The sequence below is a fragment of the Microtus oregoni genome, unplaced genomic scaffold, assembly GCF_018167655.1.
Source record: "Microtus oregoni isolate MIOR12 unplaced genomic scaffold, Mior012 000064F_ref0000363, whole genome shotgun sequence".
In the NCBI taxonomy this organism is placed as follows: Eukaryota; Metazoa; Chordata; class Mammalia; order Rodentia; family Cricetidae; genus Microtus; species Microtus oregoni.
The window spans coordinates 10,550,558-10,570,402 of record NW_024543874.1 but is presented as its reverse complement, the minus strand read 5'-3'; the positions used below and the strand labels follow the sequence as shown (position 1 = coordinate 10,570,402).

General features: G+C 44.0%; 1 protein-coding gene across 1 annotated transcript; it reads right to left on the bottom strand.

Annotated features, from left to right (window-relative positions):
* Window positions 1–4,696: 4,696 nt before the first annotated feature.
* Znf786 (zinc finger protein 786) lies at window positions 4,697–18,704 on the bottom strand. The gene is made up of 4 exons (XM_041640717.1): window positions 18,587–18,704; window positions 15,160–15,286; window positions 10,465–10,608; window positions 4,697–6,830 (listed from the first exon to the last, which is right to left on the bottom strand). Exons 1-4 carry the CDS (start codon window positions 18,602–18,604, stop codon window positions 4,819–4,821), a joined length of 2,301 nt encoding a protein of 766 aa, XP_041496651.1. The 5' UTR covers window positions 18,605–18,704; the 3' UTR covers window positions 4,697–4,818.
* Between the last annotated feature and the right edge of the window lie 1,141 nt (window positions 18,705–19,845).

Below are 19,845 nucleotides of genomic sequence, written 5' to 3'. Positions count from 1 at the left end.
TTTTATTTTTAGATTTATTTTATGCATAAGTGTGTTTTGCCTGCATGTATCCACGTGCATTCCTGGTGTCCTTAAATGTCAGAAAGATCATCGGATCTCCTGAAGCTAAAGTGTGGGTGCTGTGCACTGAATTTGAGTCATCTCTCTAGCCCCTCATTTTTATTTCATGAGTATGTATATATTGCATGTATGTCTATGTGCCAGAGGAGGCCTGAAGAAGGTATTGGAACTCCCATAACTGCAGTTACAAATGGTTAGAAGCCATCATAAGGGTGCTGCAAATCAAACTGAGGTCTTCTGGAAGAACAGCTGAGCTATCGCTCCAGCCCCTCACTTTTATTTTTAAATGATATGTTATGTAGGTGTTGGATGTGTGCATGAGCACAGGTGCCTGCACAGGTCAGAAGAGGGCATTGGATCATCCCCCTGCGGCTGGAGTTAGGTACTGTGAACCATCTAACATGGGTGTTAGAAACTGAACTTCAGGTCCTTTGCAAGAGCAGTAAGTGGTCTAACCATTAGGGCCATCTCTCCCACCCCAGGTTTTGTTTGTTTTCTGTTTTCGTTTGGTTTTTAACAAGATCTCACAACATAGCCCTGGCTGGCTTTGAATTTGCTATTTAGACCGGGAAGACCTACAACTCAGAGAAATTAGCTAGCCTCTGCCTTCCCAGGGTTGGGATTAAAGGGTGGGCCACCAGGCCTGTCCCCACTTTTTTTTTTTTTTAAACTCCTACACTTGTAACATAGTATCACTTCATGGAAGCTAGCTTTTTCTTGAAAGTCCCACTTAGAATTGTAACAGGCTAAAATACACTCTGGGACCTACCCTCAGAACTAGCTGCTTAGAAACTGTCTTAAGGCTACCTACTATATACCTTTTCTTCATACTCAGAATATAATACTTCAGTAGATGCTATTTTAACTGTGTTTCCCTATAGCTAAGTACTGACTGCCTTTGATGTCATAGGGCAAGGTTCACAATTAGGTATGTCCAGCTACTTATCACACAGGGTTGACAAATCTGATTTTTTTTTCCCTGCAGAGGGTTGCTTTTGATAAGCTATTTCTAAATGTGTAGAAATGAAGAATTGGCTCAGTCATTTCCTTTTTATGCCTAGGGTACAGGCCACTGATTTTTAAAATCTCATCAGTTGATTTAAACCTTAAGTTTTGTTTTTAATAGTGCTGGGGACCAGTCCAAGTCCTCATGTGTGTGTATTACCATTGAGCCAAAATCCCAGCCTTTAAGAAGATTAAACTACTTAAATTTCACTGTTATTACATGCTAGAGTAGTCTAAGGTTTTGGCATTGCTCCAAGTCTGCTGTGGAGTCAGATCACATGACACTGGATTTAGACTCTACACTTAATTTGCTCATTTAATATCTACTAAAAACCTGTGTGCCAAGTGGTTTTCAGTGTACAATATTGTATACATTTTGTAATATTTTATGCTATTTGAGGATGCATTTTAAAGGTCAGACTCCGGGATTGGGGAGATGGTTCAGCAGATAAAAGTGCTTAAGTCTGTGACCTCAGTTTGGATCCCCAAACTCAAGCAAAAACTGCACGCAGCGCTGGAGAGATGACTCAGTGGTGTGGTTAAGAGTATGTGCCACCTCTCCCTGTGTTCTCACCCGGTGTACACGCGGGCTTTGCCTCTCTCCTCCCCTCTTTCTCCCTCCTTCTCCTTCTCCCCCCCTCCCTTTTTTTCTTTCTCTCCTTGTTAATAAATTCTTATATGGCTAAAAAAAAAAAAAAAAAAAAAAAGTATGTGCCAGGAGCTGAATTCCAGTCCAGCGCTCATATCAGGTGGCTCGCCACCTGGAACTCTCCATGAGTCTGGCCTCTCAGTGCACAAGTACTCAGTTAAATATGTGTATGGATACATACACATAATCAAATAATTTTAAAATAAATTTAAAAATAAATAAAATAATTTAAAAATAAAAATAAAAAATAAATCAAAATTAAATTTAAAAATAAATTAAATTTTAAAATAATTTAAAAAAATGCTGGACACCTTGGCACATGTCTGTAATTCCAGCATTTCCATTGTGAGGTACAAGGCAGAGACAAGTCAATCTCCCTTAAAGCTCAAGGGCCTACTCACTTGGAGTACATAGACACACAAAAGACACAGAGACAAACAAAAAGAGGTCCTTCCTAAACAAGGTAGAAACACCCAAGGTTGTCCTCTAAACTCTTCACAAGCACCATGGCACACGCACTGGCCTCAGATGCAAATATATACAGAAGAATAAGTAAATATTAAGCCAATAAAGGTGCCTGGAAAAATGGCTCACCGGTTAAGAACACTTGCTATTCCTGTAGAGGACCAGGGTTTGAATCCACAGGTCAGTTCACAACAGTCTGTAACTCCAGATCTAGAGCATCCTACACAGCCCTTTCTGGCCTCTGTGGCACCATGCACACACTTGGTACCCAGACGTACATGCAAGTAAAATGCCCATACACATAAAATAATTTTAAAAAACAATAACAAAAACCTGTCTTTGTTGTGGAAAGTTATTTTAAGGTGTGCTATATTTGTTTATGCTATGGGACATTTGTTTAAGGATGTAAAGATGTGCTGCTTTTGTTTAGGCTGAATTTGTTTAACTCTGAAGCTGTGATTCTTTGCCTGTCTAAAACACCTGATGGTCTAATAAAGAGCTGAGCGGCCAATAGCGAGGCAGGAAAAAGGATAGGCGGGGCTGGCAGGCAGTGGAGATAAATAGGGGGAGACCTCTAGGAGGAAGGAGGAGCAAGTTAGAACAAGGAAAGGAGGATACCAGAGGCCCAGCTAGCTACACAGCAAGACAGGGCATAAGAAGGGAAGATTACAGAAGTAAGAAAAGGAAAAAATACCCAGAGGCAAAAGGTAGACAGGAATAATTTTTTAAAAAGCTGGCTAGAAACAAGCCAAGCAAAGACCAGGAGTATAAGTAATAATAAGCCTCCGTGTGGGATTTATTTGGGAGCTGGGTGGCAGACCCCCAAAAAGAGCCCAAAAGAGACAGTAAAATTAAAAAAAAAAAAACCCAAAGAGTAAATAAAAGATTTTAAAAAAAAAATCTGGGCTGGAGAGATGGCTCAGTGGTTAAGAGCACTGCCTGGAAAAAAAAAAAAGAATAAGAGTCGGGCAGTGGCGGCGCAAGCCTTTAATCCCAGCACTCTGGAGGCAGAGGCAGGCGGATCTCTGTGAGTTCGAGACCAGCCTGGTCTACAAGAGCTAGTTCCAGGACAGGAACCAAAGCCACAGAGAAACCCTGTCTCGAAAACCCCCCCCCCCAAAAAAAAAAGCATTGCCTGCTCTTCCAAAGTTCAATTCCCGGGAACCACATGGTGGCTCACAACCATCTGTAAAGAGGTCTGGCGCCCTCTTCCGGCCTGCAGACAAGCACACAGACAGAATATTGTATACATAATAAATATTTAAAAAAAATCCAGCAACACGTCTTGATAAAGAGTGAGACGTAGAATTGCATTCAACCTGATAAAAGATCTCCTGTCTCCCAAATCACAATTCATTACCCACGGTTCTGCCGTCTTTATCTCAAAGTTCCCTTATCTATCTTTCGATTTCCTCGGGAAGCGGCTGGTCACCCTGGTAACCACGCCTGCAATTTCTACACTGAACTCTGGTTTTGTCCACTCTTTTTCCTCTTGTGCTGTTCTTTTATATTTGAAAAAACAGCCTCCTTTTCTCTCCCCTTCTGTAACTAACTGGTTAGGTGGTGGGATTAGGTTTGGTCTGAGGTATTTCCTATCCACAGAACACCACATGGATGTCTAGATTTTCAATTAAAGTACAGTGCAAGAAATCCCTGCCCTGGAATGAGACCTCTACAAAGTCCAGTGAGTTGTGTGTGGTAGCCCATGCCTTTAATCACAGAACTTGGGGGACAGAGGCAGATACATGTTGCTTGAGGCCAGCAGTAGGAGGGGGGAACCTCAACATAGTGGGCCCGAGGCTGTGGAGGAAACTTTATTGGGACTTTTTTCCCTTCCCTGTAACATTAGAGTTTGAAATTTAAAAAAAAAAGATCCCTTTCTGATCTCTATAGTTTTAAAAGATTTTAGAATACAAATCATTCACATATTGTGATACCTCCGTTTTGTGCTCTGCATATACTTTAGTCAGTTGCTTAAATATTCATTCATTATGAGACTCTCACTTCTGCTCCAAAATAGCATCTCCACTCTGGAACTTCCAAATCTCTATCCACTGACTCAATCCTTGATCAGGATCCAAATCTCTCAATACCTTTGGGGTTTTTTGTTTTTGTTTCTTCATTAATCACCAAGGGCCCCAATGAGAAACTTCAGCATTCACAGGAGATTCAGAGAATTCATCTTACTGCTGTTGGTTTCAAAATAAAATGAATCAAACACAAATCCAAAAGCGTATCATGACAGAAATAAAATCTGCTGAATTTAACCGTTTAGAATCATACTCTGGAAAGACCAAAAGAGTAGATTTGATATTAAACAGACTTCCCCTTTTCAGCCTTGACAGTGGTACTGGAGGAATACCCTTCTGGTTTAAGATGGGACTTCTCAACTAACTGCATCTGGGCAAAATGCTTCTAAAGTGGTAGGAAAACAAATACCTCTTCTTACCAAGGGAGAGAAAATAGAATTGATGGTATTTCAAAAGAGAAAATTCTTCATAGTTTCCCATTTTTAATTTGTATTACATTTTTTGATCAACGTAGAGCCCTCTTCCTAGAACTTGCTTTGCAATGAGCTCAGCCACCATTCTTCACCCTGGCAATGAAGCTGTGCTCATGGCGTAGATGCTCCACCTTCCTCAACTCCAGTCAGCCTCCATCATTGCAAACAGTTGGCTAAGCCTTTTCTTCATGTCAGGCTCACGTGGAACCTGACAGGATTTTGTGTGTACTCTGATGTGCTCGGCCAGTTTGGATTTATAAATGAAACCTTTCCCACAGTCTTCACAGGCAAAGGGCCTCTCAGGCCTGTGGATGCGCTGGTGCCTGAGCATGTGACCCTTTTCCCGGAAGTTTTTATCACACTCAGGGCAGTGGAAAGGTCTCTCGCCTGTGTGCAGGCCCTGGTGGCTGAGCAGCTGAGCTTTCAGTCGGAAACTCTTGTCACACTTGGGACACTGAAAAGGCTTCTCTCCTGTGTGTGTCCTCATGTGCTCCACTAGTTTAGACTGTTTGGCAAAGCCCTTCCCACACTGGCAGGAGAATGGCATCCGCCCGCTGTGCAGCAGCTGGTGTGCCTTCATGTCAGCCTTCACACGATAGCTCTTGCCACACTCCGGGCACTGGAAGGGTCTCTCTCCTGTGTGCAGACGCTGATGGCTAAGCAGCTGCCCCTTTAGGCGAAAGCTCCTGTCACACTCTAGACACTGGAAGGGCCTCTCTCCACTGTGGACACGGAAGTGCTCTGTGAGCTTAGACTGTCTGGTAAAGCCCTTGCCACACTCCCCACAAGAGAACGGCCTCTCCTTGCTGTGGGTGCGCTGGTGGGCCTTCAGCATGCCCTTCAGGCGGAAGCTCTTGTGGCACTTGGGACACTGAAAGGGCCTCTCTCCGCTGTGCACTCTGAGATGCTCACGGAGCTTGCACTGATGGGCGAAGGCTTGGCCACACTCACTGCAGGAGAATGGCCTTTCTCCACCAGGTTGCAGTTGGTGGGCTCTCGACCTGCTCTTCAGACAGAAGCATAACTCACACTGAACGGGCTCTTCCTCTGGGTGAAGCTGCTGCTGCTTCAGCAACCGCCCCTTTTGGCTGAAGCTTCTTCCGCCTTGGGCACACCAGAAAGATCTCTCCCCACTGAGGTCCCGGGTATGTTCTGTGAGTTTGCAATGTTTGCTGAAGCCCTGACTACACTTTCTACAGGAGGATGGTCTTTCCCCACTATGCACACCCCGGTGGACATTCTGCAGGTCTCTCAGGCAGAGGCACTCACTGCTCTCTGAACACTGAAAGGAATTTTCTCCCATCTGTGCCCTGCAGAGGCCAGCCTGGGTAGACCGTGAGAGGAAGCAACCACCACATTCTGTACATGAGCAGGGTTTGGCCTCACCCAGGCTGCAGCCACACTGCAGGACCTTCAGCTTGCTATCCTTGTGGCAGCAGCCCTCATAGTCCAGGCTGGGACCTGGCTTCTGTCTTGAGGGCACAATGGGGTCTTCCCTCCAGGAGGCTGGCCTCTCTTGGCTCTGCTGGCATTGGTGGACATTGCTATCCATTGGGAAGCTCTTGTCACATTTGGGGAGCTTGAGATGATGGCTGAAAAGGGTATGCTCATGATGGAAGAACACTTTGCTTGTGGGGCGCTGAGGTGGCCTCTTTCTTGTATGGGCATCTGGATGCCTCACCGAATATTGCTTCAGGCAGAAGCTCTTCCCACATTCAGGACATGAGAAGTTGCATGGCGGCTGTGCATCAGTTTGCCTGCTGAACTCCTTCCAGACCCTGCATGGTGGGGTCTTGGGGTGACCCTTCTGAAGCATCACTAAGTGATTCTTCTCCCAAGAGTTTTCCCCACAGACAGGACAAGAGTGTTGGGTGCTCTGCCAAGAGGGGACTCTTTGCAAGTCAGGGGGATCCAGAGTTCTGTGACTCAAGAGTCCTTCTCTTTGGGCAGCCTCTTTGGAACAGTGCACTGTTGAAACTAGAGCCCCAAGGTTGTGGGTTCGTGCATTTGCAAGGCTGATGCCTTGGTTATGCCTAAGGGAAGCATCTTCTTTTTCTCCTAAAACAAGCCCAAAGGAAGGCTGACTCTCAAGAGGATTTAACTGGAAACGGCACGTGATTTCTCTTGACTTCACAGCTTGCTGGCTACCTGGGAATGAAAACAAAAATTCTGTAAATCTTTTGTCTGTGCATCTATGTCTTTCACCAGTAAAGTGATATATAAAAGAGTTGAATCTTCTACAGTGGTTGGGGCATCCTGCCCCGACTAGAGTATAAAACATGATATGTGGTTCTACTTCATGACCAAAATGAGTCTGGCTGCAGACACTAAACAGAGCAGATCATGCTTTGAGAAAAGTGAAAGACGAAAGCAGAAGTCTCAGAGGTAGGGTCTAGGGCCTGCAAACTGACTGCATCCTACCTATGACTCCCATGGCCCACTGTGCAGACCTTGTCAAGCTAATGGCTGCTGGTTCTGGGTTCTTTACTCTGTTAAAAACAGGGAAATATGGCAGAAGAGACAGGTGGTTTAAAAGTACTGACTGCTCTTGTAGAGGATCCAAGTTCTCTTTTCAGCATCGACCTGATGGTTCCAATTCTAGGGAATTCAACTCCATCTTCTGGCCTCCGTAGGTACTGCATGCACACAAGATTACACAGGCGTACAAACCATATACACAAATAATAAAATATTACTTTCTTTTTGAAACAGGGTCTATCTATATAACCCAGGATGGCCTGGAACTTGCTATGTAGTACAGGCTGGATTCAAATTCAGAGAGATCTGCCTGTCTTTGCTTCTCAAGTGCTAGAATTAAAGGCATGCACCATCATGCCTGGCCTAATAAAATAAAAACAAGAAAACACATATACATAAAATACATAAATAAATAAATCTAAAGGGCTGGAAAGATGGCACAGTGGTTAAGAGCACTGGCTGCTTTTCTAGAGGTCCTCAGTTCAATTCCCAGCACCCACATGGGGACTCACAACTATCTATAGTCCTGATGCAGACAAAACATTCATATACATAAAATACGTAAATAAAAAACAGGAAAACAAAAGTGCATAAAGAGGGTTGTGATGAGTCAATATGGTGCCTGCCATACTGTATCTTCCATAACCACTGCAACTGCAGGAACATCAAGTGTCTTAGAATCACAATGTCACAATGTGATAGCAATAAGATCCTAACAGCCCCAACAAGATGTATGTTATCTATCTGGAAATATCTATAAGGGTGATCTCTGAGAGATTTAAGGAAGGAAGGCTCACCCTGAGTATGGATAGCACATGATGGCGTGGGGTCCCAGACTGAATAAAATGAAGAGAAAGAAAGGGCTGAGCACAAGCACTCGCCTGTCTGTTTCCTGACTGTGAGTACAATGTGATGACTGTGGAACAATGTGATGACTGTGGAACAATGTGATGACTGTGGGTACAATGTGATGACTGTGGAACAATGTGATGACTGTGGAACAATGTGATGACTGTGGGTACAATGTGATCACTGTGGAACAATGTGATGACTGCGGAACAATGTGATGACTGTGGAACAATGTGATGACTGTGGAACAATGTGATGACTGTGGAACAATGTGATGACTGTGGAACAATGTGATGACTGTGGAACAATGTGATGACTGTGCAACAATGTGATGACTGTGCAACAATGTGATGACTGTGGGTACAATGTGATGACTGTGGGTACAATGGGACGACTGTGGAACAATGTGATGACTGTGGGTACAATGTGATGACTGTGGAACAATGTGATGACTGTGGAACAATGTGATGACTGTGGAACAATGTGATGACTGTGGAACAATGTGATGGGCCACCGAACATTCTTCCCCCCAGATGATAGACTTGACTATATCCCCACAAACCCTGATTCAAAATAAACATTCCTTAACTTGCTTCTTGTATGGAATTTGGTCACAACAATGAGAAAGGTAACAAATACAGAAACTGACACTGAGGGTTGGGGCCACTGCTGTGATAAATCTGACCACGAGGTTCTTAGGCCCTTAGTCCTAGTTTGTGGGAGGAATGTGGAAGAGAATGAAGCCTTAGAATGACATAAGCAGAGCTCAGAAGGCCATTCCGCTGGGAACTGGGTAAACCAGAACACCTAGAGAAATGTGGTCCGCACTGTTGTAAACATGGCCAAGAGGGGCCAGGCTCTATCTCAAGTTGGCAATAGAACATGGCAGTGTGGTTCATGTGGTACTGGGTTTTGCCAGATGAACGATGTAAGAATAAAGAGGCGATGAAGGCTTGCACCACACTTCTAGAAAGCTACTAAGGTCAGGCAATGCGTGGCAGGGTCAGATTTCCTGCGAGGAGTTTCTGAGAGGTCACCATGTGAAGCTAGGAAGGTAAAGCCTATGTTGTAGTGTAGACCCAAGAATGTTAAAGACGCCAGAACTCTGGAAGATTGCTGGAACAAGCTGGAGCTGGCCCAAGAGAGAGTTCATATGTACTATATGGACAGAGCTAGAGAGATGGAGCTGCCCGAGGCTAGTAGAGCCCAAATAATTCTATCATAAGCCCCAGGTGATAGACATGGAGCTGTAGGATTTAGTGTTTTCCCTGCTGGGTATGGGTCTTGCTATGACCCCATTCTTCATTTTTGGAATAGTAATTATTACAGTGTGCCATGGTATATTGGTAGTAACTAACTTCTCTTTCGATATTAAGGGGCTCACAGCTGAAAGACTGCTTCGGCGACAGAGGGAAAGTCACTCTTGGCTGTTCTTTCCCATCCACTGGCGAGGATAGCTTCCATTGATGATGGCGCCAGAGCTGTACACATTACTGCTCTCCAGCACTTACTGTAGGTTCTTGGATTTGCTTCATCTTATACACCAGGAGTTTAAATACTGCTAACTTGCCCAAAGTCACTGTGGTGGTTTGAATGAAAATGGCCCCACAGACTCATGTTTTAGTAGGGGGTCCTCAGTTGGTAGGACTGTTTGGAAGGATTAGGAGGTGTGGCCTTGTTGGAGGAGGTGTGTCACTGGGGGTGGGCTTTGAGGTTTCAAAAGCCCATGCCATTCCAGGTTGGCTTTCTCTGCCTCTGCTTGTGGATGAGATGTGAGTTCTCAGTTACTGCTCCAGGGCCATGCCTGCCTGCTTGCTACCATGCTCCCTGCCACGATGGCCATGGAGTCTAACCCTCTGCAACCATCAGCCACCAATTAAATGCCTTCTTTTATTAGTTGTCTTTGCCATGGTGTTTTGTCACAACAATAGAAAAGTGACTAAGACAGTCGCCTACAGAAGGAGAGATCAGACTCAGGCTTTGGAGTTCACGGGCCTAACCACTGTGCTCTACTGCCTTTCTCTAAAATATTTGCAACGTCAGGCTCAGGTCAGCCAAACAGGAAGAGATCAGAGAGGGAAAAACAAGACACCGGAATGTGATATGTTTAGGTTAAGACCATGGTTTTTTATTTGTCTTTTTTGAGATAGGGTCTCACGTAGTTCAGACTAGATTTGAACTCATGATGCTGATTAGGATAACTTTGAGCTCCTACCCTCTGCTTGCAGAGATTATACTATACAACTCCATTTTAGACACTAGGTTTTTGTTTGTTTGTTTGTTTTGTTTTGAAACAGGGTTTCTCTGTCTAACAGCCCTGGCTGTTCTGGAATGAGCTCTTATAGACCAGACTGGCCTCGAACTCACAGAGATCCACTTGAATCTGCCTCCTGAATGCTGGGATTAAAGGCTTGCAGCACCGCCACCCGGCAGACACTAGGTTCTCAATACTCACTCTCCATAACCAGGCGAGAGTGCATGCCATCTACAGGGAGCGGATGGATCCCTTTCTCTGGCTTCTGTTCTTCTCCCCAGCTGCCAAAGAACTCTCTTCCAAGTTCAATCCAGGATATCAGTTCTGGTTTCGGAAGTCCACAGTCTGTACGGAGAAGTCAGACAGGCTAGTTTGGCTCGAGTGCTATAAAGCACATCATCTCAATTTCTCAAAATCTACTTCTGGAACAATACACAAACTGTCGACAAACAGACTCACTGACAGCCAGCACTTCTGGTTTATCTGGACATGTTATACCAATCAAATCATTTTTCATAGTCCCCACATATCTGATGTTATTTTTAACTAAAAAACAAACAGAAAATGCTTTATTATCATTTTAATTATTATGTCTCACTATGTAGATCAGGCTGCCCTCAAACTCACAGAGATCTATCTATCTGCTCTTCCAGAAGACCTGGGTTCAGATCTCAGGACCCAGACAGCAGTTCACAACTGTCTAGAGCTCCAGAGACGATAACCTACAAACACATAAAATTAAAAAAAAGAATATCATAGACGCTGACATTCATTAAAGTGAGCTGCTATATAATTGTGTGTGTCAACTTTGCCACATGTCTCCAAATTGGTTTTCAAAATGGCTGTGGCGATTTACCACCTCAGTTGCTACACATGTGGTCCTGTCAGACATTTTCCATCTCTAACGCAGGCTTGGTATCTACTGCATCACCTTCCATCTTAAAAAGAAAAAACCCTGGGGGCTGGAGAGATGGCTCAGCGGTTAAGAGCATTGCCTGCTCTTCCAACTTCCAAAGATCCTGAGTTCAATTCCCGGCAACCACATGGTGGCTTACAACCATCTGTAATGAGGTCTGGTGCTCTCTTCTGGCCTGCAGGCATACATGTAGAAAGAATATTGTATACATAATAAATAAATAAATATTTCAAACAAAAAAAAAAGAAAAAACCCTGCTTGGTTGCTCTTGGCCCTTTCTTTTGAGCGTCTTATGATCAGCTTACAGACTATGAGAAGCCATTCTTAAATTTTGAGTGGAATTGCTTTGAATATATAGATTATTTTGAAGCAAGCTTGCAGAGCCATAAAGGTTCATATAACTGACTGTAAAATGAAAAGATGGATAACTTGAGGGAATAAATAAAAGCATGAGAAAAGGAGGAAGCACTTAAAAATCAAAATCATAGCAGCACATTGCCTAATAGTGATGCAAATTAAAAAAACATGATTTTTAATAACCGAAGAGGGAGATAAAAAGTCCATTGGAGGGGGCTGGAGAGATGGCTCAGTGGTTGAGAGCATTGCCTGCTCTTCCAAAGGTCCTGAGTTCAATTCCCGGCGGCCACATGGTGGCTCACAACCATCTCCCCACAGATGGACATGCACACAGACAGAGTATTGTGTACATAATAAATAAATAAATAAATAAATATTTAAAAAAAAAAGTCCATTGGAACTGGAATTTGAGGGGGGGGCATGTTTGGCAGTGGCCCGGGACTGACAACGTAGATTATATTTCTTTCTCTATCAGTTCAATTGCTTTGACTAGTTCTTGTATAAAATAAAAATAATGTCATGGGTTACATGTTTTAGGAAAAATCCACAGATATAGTCTGGAAACTTAAATATGATAAAAGAATATAAGTTTCAGAAACTTAATAAGATGAAAGCAGATGCGACTGTCGTGTATGCAGGAGATGAAGAAGAGAATGTCGAAGGGATTACCTAATCTTTATACCCTGGGAGAGTCAAGTGATAGAAAGTTAACAGACCATGCGTATTTTATCATCATTCCTCAGAAGCCTGAGAGACAGAAAGGGCACTGATCCAGACGGGAGGGGATGTGGAGAGGAACTGGGGGGAGTAGAAGGAGGAAAACTGTAATCAGGATATATGTGAAAAAAGAATCTACCATCAATAAAAGGAAAAAGAGAAATTTAACAATGCATTAAACTTAATCTCTCTAAATCTTCTTAAAATTAATCTAGGGGCTAGAGACATAGCTCAGAAGTTAAGGGCACTTGCTGCTCTTCCAGAGGAAGGTGCTGCATTCACATGGCAATCTACACCATCTGTAATCCCAGTTCTAGGGGATCTAATGCCTTTTTCTTGCCTCATGTACACCACATGCACGGGTACACAGATACACATGCCGGCAAAACACTTATACACATAGAACAAAGATAATAAAATTAAAATTATTCTGGAAAAATAAAGTTAATAGGAAACAATCTAGACATTTAAATATATTATTTTAAATTATAAAACTGTCCAATAGACACACATAAAAAAACATAAAAAACACTATCAAAAACTAGGAAGGTAAAAAAAGTAAAAGAGAGATGGCATAAGTAAGACAATACTTTTCTTTTTTTAATATTTATTTATTTATTATATATACAATATTCTGTCTGTGTGTATGCCTAAAGGCCAGAACAGGGCACCAGGCCTCATTACAGATGGTTGTGAGCCACCATGTGGTTGCTGGGAATTGAACTCAGGACCTTTGGAAGAGCAGGCAATGCTCTTGACCACTGAGCCATCTCTCCAGCCCAAGACATACCTTTTCAAATTAATTGATCAAGCTACTTAATTAATTAAGCTACTACTAAACTTAATACATCAAGAAATGAGTGTTACCATATTTAGTTCAAAGAAAACTGCTTTACCAATGAAAACAGAAACGGTTAAAGTGCCTGCCTTGGAGCTGGAACAACGTCTCAGTGGTTAAGAGCACTGATTGCTCTTCCAGAGGACAGCAGTTCAACTTCCAGAACCGAATGGTGGTTCACAGTGACTCCCCCTCCAGAGACTGCAACACCCTCTTCTTGCCTCCTTAGGCACCAGGCGTGTGTGGGGATCAGACATACACGCAGCAAAAGACTTGTAGACATAAATTTAAAAAAAGAATCCAACAGGAGACTTTCATCTTTTATTTCATGCTTCTGAACAGGCTCATTTTTATGCATGACTTTGTATGTGTGCATGTTGGGGGATGCATGGCATGCATTGGAAGTCAACGGACAGTCTTGGGTATTGGTTCTCAGAACACCTTTCACTGTTGGGATAATTATTTTGTAAACTGTGTGAAGATGTATCTCTGTCCTTCCTCACCTTCAAAGGTACCTTCTGTTGGTTTAACAAAGAGTTGAATGGTCAATAACTCGGCAGGAGAGGATAGGTGGGACTTCCAGGAAGAGATAGGAACGCTGGATAAAAATCTGAGGTGGGAGATTAGTCAGCCAAACTCGAAGGAAGTTGGACAGATGGTACTGAGGAAAGGTAAGGAGCCATGAAGAATGTAGATTGATACAAATAAATTAATTTAAGTTTGAAGAACTAGTTGGGAACAAGCCTAAGCTAAGGTTAAACTTTCATAATAAATAAAAGTTTCCACGTCGTCCTTTGGAAGCTGGCAGTCCAAAGAAATACCTGTTACGTTCCACCTTTCCATCATTGGCCTGAGACCTGTTGCCATGTAGGTCAGCCTTCAATCTTCTAGGGATCCACCTTCCGCCTGGCCTCTCAATGGGATTATAAACAGGCGTGTGCCACTGCACCCGTCTTTTATGTGGGTTCTGAGGATGCAAATTCAGAGTTTCATGCTGCCAAGGCAGGTGCTTTCCCTACTGACCGACTGACTGAATCATCTCTCCAGCTCCAGACTCATTTAAAAATTTAACTGTTAAGAAAAACTAGCCAGGCATATGGTTCACGCCTTGCCCCCACCCCCAGCCCTAGCATTTCTTTGTAGCCTTTCATGTCCTGGAATTCACTTTGTAAACCAGGCTGGCCTCAGATTTACAGAGTCCACTTGCCTCTAGCTCCCACATTCTGGGATTAAAATGTGTGTACCACCATTCCCCACAAATATGTAGCCCAGGCAAACCTTGAATTTATAATCCTCCTGCTCTGCCTCTTCAGTATATCCTTCCAGCCACCACGACCGGCTGCTACCCACCTATAATCCCAGCACCCGAGGCAAGCTGATCTATATAGTGAGTCCCAGGCCAGCCTCAACTATACAGTAAGTGAGACCTTGTCTCAAAAAACTATAAAACATCAAAAACCCAAAAAACAAGAACTATAAAGGAAGTGTAAGTTTAATTCTATGGTACAGCCCTTGCCTAGCACATGCAAGGACCAGGATGTTATCTCTAGCATCACACACAGGAGGGATGATGATGATGATGGAACCAAAGAAGGAAAAATTATCCATCATCCTAACCAGAGGCAGCTACCCGTAAACACATCAGGGTGCACTCATTCAGAATCACACTACAGGGAAGACTATTAGTTTCTTGCAGTCTCTAACCCTTTTGTAATGCCGCAAGGAGGCCAGTTTCTAGGTTAAGGCACACACGTACTATGGGCATGAAGCAAGTGTGATACTCGGTAGAAAACCAAACATCTCAGTAAACTGTGATGGGAAACGTTTTAACATATGTCTTAGCTACCTGTAAGTGACATCGTTCGCTGTCTTAAATACTGTCCTGCAATGTCCGCCCCAAATAAAGATGGGTAATGTATACTTTATTATTGACAACAACAACAACGAGATAATAGGACTTTCTGGGTTAGGATCTAAGCAATCTTGCTACCTCACAAGGTAGCAAGTGACTGAGGAGCTCTCACAAGATCCAGCTGCAAGACTCACCGAGAAGTTGAAAGCTCCTTACCTAGAGAGACAAGAGTCTCATAATTGGTTCTCATAACATGCTTGTAAAGTTCCTTCTGCCATACTTCTAAATGCTGCCACTCTTGCTCAGAGAAATAAACGGCCACATCTTCAAAGGTCAGCGGTAACTGAAGCGAGAGACATTTTACAGATACAGTCATGATTGCTACAAGTGATTCCAGTTCATTCTCATTGCATATGTGAGACTTACAAAGTAGACGGCTGTTTTTGAGTCAGCAGTTACTTCCACAGAAGTGATCAGCAGAGGCAGGAGGGTCTCTGGAAGTTTAATGCCGGCTAGGTGTAGAGAGTGAGTTCCAGGACAGCCAGGGCTACAGAGTGAGACCCTGTCTCAGGATGCAGGGGAAGGTGATTTATGGGTTGGTTGGAGAGATGGCTCAGTAGTTGAGAGCACTGGATGCTCTTCCTGAAGGCCCAGGTTCAGTTCCCAGCTCCCACACAGTAGCTCACAACCATCCGTAACTCCAGTCCCAGGGAACCGAATGCCCTGTTAAGCTCTCCACAGACACTGCACACATGTTGCACAGACACACATGCAGACAAAACACCCATGCACACAAAAATAATTAAATAAGCAAAATGATTTGTTTCCTCTATCTCTGCTCTGCTCTCACTTCCACACCCATCTCATATGTGTGTATGGGATGGTATACTCTTTACAAACGTGAAGCCAAATCAGCATGAAACTTCATTCATGTAATATGTCATGGCCCTCAGACGAATACAAGGAAGTAAACTCACATTGGGGTAAACTGTGTGATTACATCATACTCCATTAATGGGCCACACACACACTGCTTCTTCCTTCTCTGTAAATATTGTGTATTTATTTAAGACAGGCTCTCATGTGCAATGTAGACTGGGATGGTCTGGATCTCACAGAGACCTACCTCCCTCTGTCTCTCCAGTGCTGGGATTAAGACATATGCCACGATGCTTGGCTTCCCCTCTGCAAACTAGACAATGCTCGGATGGGTTTCTTTAGGTATCAGCACTTTTACTTTCATAGAAGGGTATCACTAAGTCAAAGGGTATAAACAACCTGAGCTGTAAAGTGTGTGTGTGTGTGTGTGTGTGTGTGAGAGAGAGAGAGAGAGAGAGAGAGAGAGAGAGAGAGAGAGAGAGGTACTGAACCCAGGACCTTGGACATGCTAGGCAACTTCTCTACCCTTGAGTGATATCCCTAGCTCAAAATTGTTTAGTGTTTATGCTTATCATGGTTAACTAGAAAAATAGTTGCTAAGTTCATAATTAGAACTATGTAAATTATATATTTGTTAGTTGAAATATTCTGCCTATATGGCTGTAACCCTACACCTTGCTGACTTTTTAAACCTAGTTTAACTCCATTTGTTATTGGCATGTGCTTATTTTCTATGGCTATTAAATAAAGTATATATTATTTCCATTTTGGGTTTATTTTGGTGGTTTTTTTTTTTTTGAAACAGGTTTTTTCTGTATAGCCCTGGCTGTTCTGAAACTCACTCTGTAGACCAGGCTGGCCTTGAACTCACAGAGAACTGCCTGCCTCTGCCTCCCCTGGTGCTGGGATTAAAGGTGTGCACCACCACTGCTCGGTCTTATTTAAAAAAAAAAAATTTTTTTTTTTTTTTGAGACAGGGTTTCTGTAGCCTTGGTTGTTTTGGAACTTGCTCTGAAGACCAGGCTGACCTGAATTAGAGAGATCTGTCGGCCTCTGACTCCTGTGCTATCACCACTCCCTGGCAAAACCCAACATTTTAAGTTAATACAAATTACTTGTGTTACACTATTTATTTTAAAACAATAATTTTGTGCTGGGTATAGTAATAAACACCTTTAATTCCAGCACTCAGGAGGCAGAGGCAGGTGGATCTCTAGATTCCAGGCCAGTCTCATCTACAATGTGAGTTCCAGGACAGCCAGGGCTATGCTGAGAGACCCTGTGTCCAAAAAAAAAAAAAAAAAAAAACAGTAATTTGTCCTAATTGGTTAATGTATTAAGAAAAAAATGAATGAAAATTTCATATCTACTTCTGTCCAGTTTCTTCTGTGAGAAACAGTAGGTTAACGGTTCTCATTCAGCACAATTTGCCCTCCATGGGACATAGGCAAAGCCTGGAGACAGTTTTGATTATAAAATTTCAGGAGGTGTGCTACTGGCCTCTAGTGGTTATCAGCTAAGAAAACACAGCCCAGTCTCTACACAAAGAATTATCTAGTACTCTTCCTTATCAAAACATGTGTTCATACACCCTTCCTTTTCTTAATAATGCCACCAAAGTGAAAACGCAGGTATTGCTAATTCAGATTAAAAAAATGTCAAAAAATGCTGTAAAGTTAGTTGTACTTTGTTTTGTTTTCTGAGAGAAGGTCTCACTCCCCAGGTCTGACTGGCCCGAATCCTGCAGCAACCCTTTTGCTTCTGCCTCCCCTGGTCCTGCCAGGTCCAGCTCCAAAGTGTTTCTTTCCTTCAGGAGAAAAGTGAGTTTCCCACTTTCCCACCTTAAAAAATTTTCTACGCTAAAGTCGCTAAAAACCTGTAGAAAGAACGAACCTTCAACCTGTGAAGCTGTGGAAGATGATAACAACAACAACAAAAATCACGCCAGATTTTGCCTGGCTTTAAAGTTTAAACTGCAAGAGTTCCGCAGCCATAGCGCACAGCAGGTGCTTAGTGAAGACAGTGTTACAGCTCCTACTACACTCCGTTTTCGGTATCGACTGGGGGTTGGAGAACATATCCTGTGGAAGAACTATTGTGGTTTTTTTTTTTTTTTTTTTTTGCAACTGTGCTATATTACCTATTTTTAATAAACTCACAAACATCTGTCATATCGTGAAACTGAAAATGATTTATGAAAGAATATTTTACTGTTTATTTTTTCATCAACAGGAGTGGCCATCTCCCATTTATTCAAAACCCTGTTTATAAACGTGGTGCCTATCTGTTGTATACGCAATCCTGAACAACTGTACATTCGGTGAGAAAGTAAGGGCTGCTTTAAAATTACTTATCTCCGCCTTACTTAATAATCAAGAATGCTTAATAGAGCAGTTAGGACAGCATAAAAAAAAAAGCCATTTCCTCTACTCCCTGATTTCAACAAAACACAAAATAACCAAGCACACAGGTTTTACTGCCCTTTTCTACCCTGCTGGTAGTTCACACACTCTACGTGAACGCAAATGAACGCCAGTCGGAGACTAAATTACGACATGGTAAACCTGCAGGACACCACTGCAACCTTCGGAAACCCAAACCCCGATGGCGTTCGCTCTTCTCGGGGGAGAAGGCTGGGCAGCCGCTGCCGTCGGTGGCGCAGGCGAGCGCCGCGCGCGGACCCGGCTTTGTTGGGGTCCCCATGCCGCACGCGCAGCCCGCGGTCCCGCCCCCGCCCTGAGCCCGGTCCGCGCGGGGCCCTTACCGGAGCGGGTCCGGCCATGGCCAGCGCGCACACGCCTAGCCTGGGCCTCGGCCCCGGCGACGCCCACGCTCCCCAGCGACGAGGCGGGAACCCGCTCCTCCCCGACCCCAGGCCACAGCCCCCACTCGCCCCAAACCCGGCGCCAGCCCCCGCGGGGTGGATCGCGGCCGTCGCTCCGCCCCACAGCGCCCCCTGCGGGCAGGAGGAGCGGCTCGGTCAACACCCGAGCCTCGCCTGGCCACAGCCCACTTTTCTCTGCAGTGACAAAGAAAGCTGGAGAGAGATGAGGGAAGGGCATACCTCCAGAGTGGCTCTGAGACAAGATGGCCCACGAGGCCCATCTCTGCAGTGGGCTCAGGAATCAACACGGGGAGATGGAGACTAAGATTGGCAAGGAAATGGCCGGATAAAGGACCAGATTGCCACTAGGGAGAAGCGGTATACCTGGTCAGGGCCAGAAGTGCGTGTTTTTCCATCCATCTTGTTCATTCAGACTGAGAGCAGTCCACTGACCTGAGCATGGCTGGGGTTCCCTCCCTTGATGAGAGAGGCCCTAGAAAATGAAGGTAGGCTCAGGCTTCTGCTGTAGCGGACAGGTGGGCCCTAGTGAGAACAGAGAACCCACAACATCCAAGCCTTAGATTCTAAAGGAAGCGGACAAAAGTGGAGAAAGACAGAGGAAAAGGGACATGGGAGAAATGGAAACACAGGAAGACAGTGAGAAAGGGAATAAGAATGGAACACAGCCAGTATCCCCAGAGAATTAACTTCACATTGCTTCCTGGTGTGTTAGTGGTCTGGCTAAAGTATCATAAAGAAAGTGTATGGCATGGGGCAAGCAGATAGAGAAGAAAAAGAGCCCCCGAACAGTTATGGCAGCGCGCACACGCACCTGCTTGGCATGTACACGTATGTATTGCTATTCGAATGGTTTATTTTAGAAAATATCACACATGGGGTCTGGAGGTTGCCTCAGTAGGAAAACACTTGTTGCTGAAGCCTCAGTTTGATTCCAGAGACCCATGTACAGATACAAGAGAGGGGACAATTCCACAAAGTTGTACTCTGACCCCACGAGTCATCACCCTCCAGCACCTACCCTACCTGACAAAATAATAAAACAATTTAAATGTCTAGTAAAACAGATTTCCTCCCCTCCCCCCAGTGAGATAGGGTCTCACTGTGTGGCTCTGGCTGTCTTGGAGTCCCAGGGTGACCTTAAATTTAGAGACACGCCTTCCTCTGCCTCCCCACTGCTG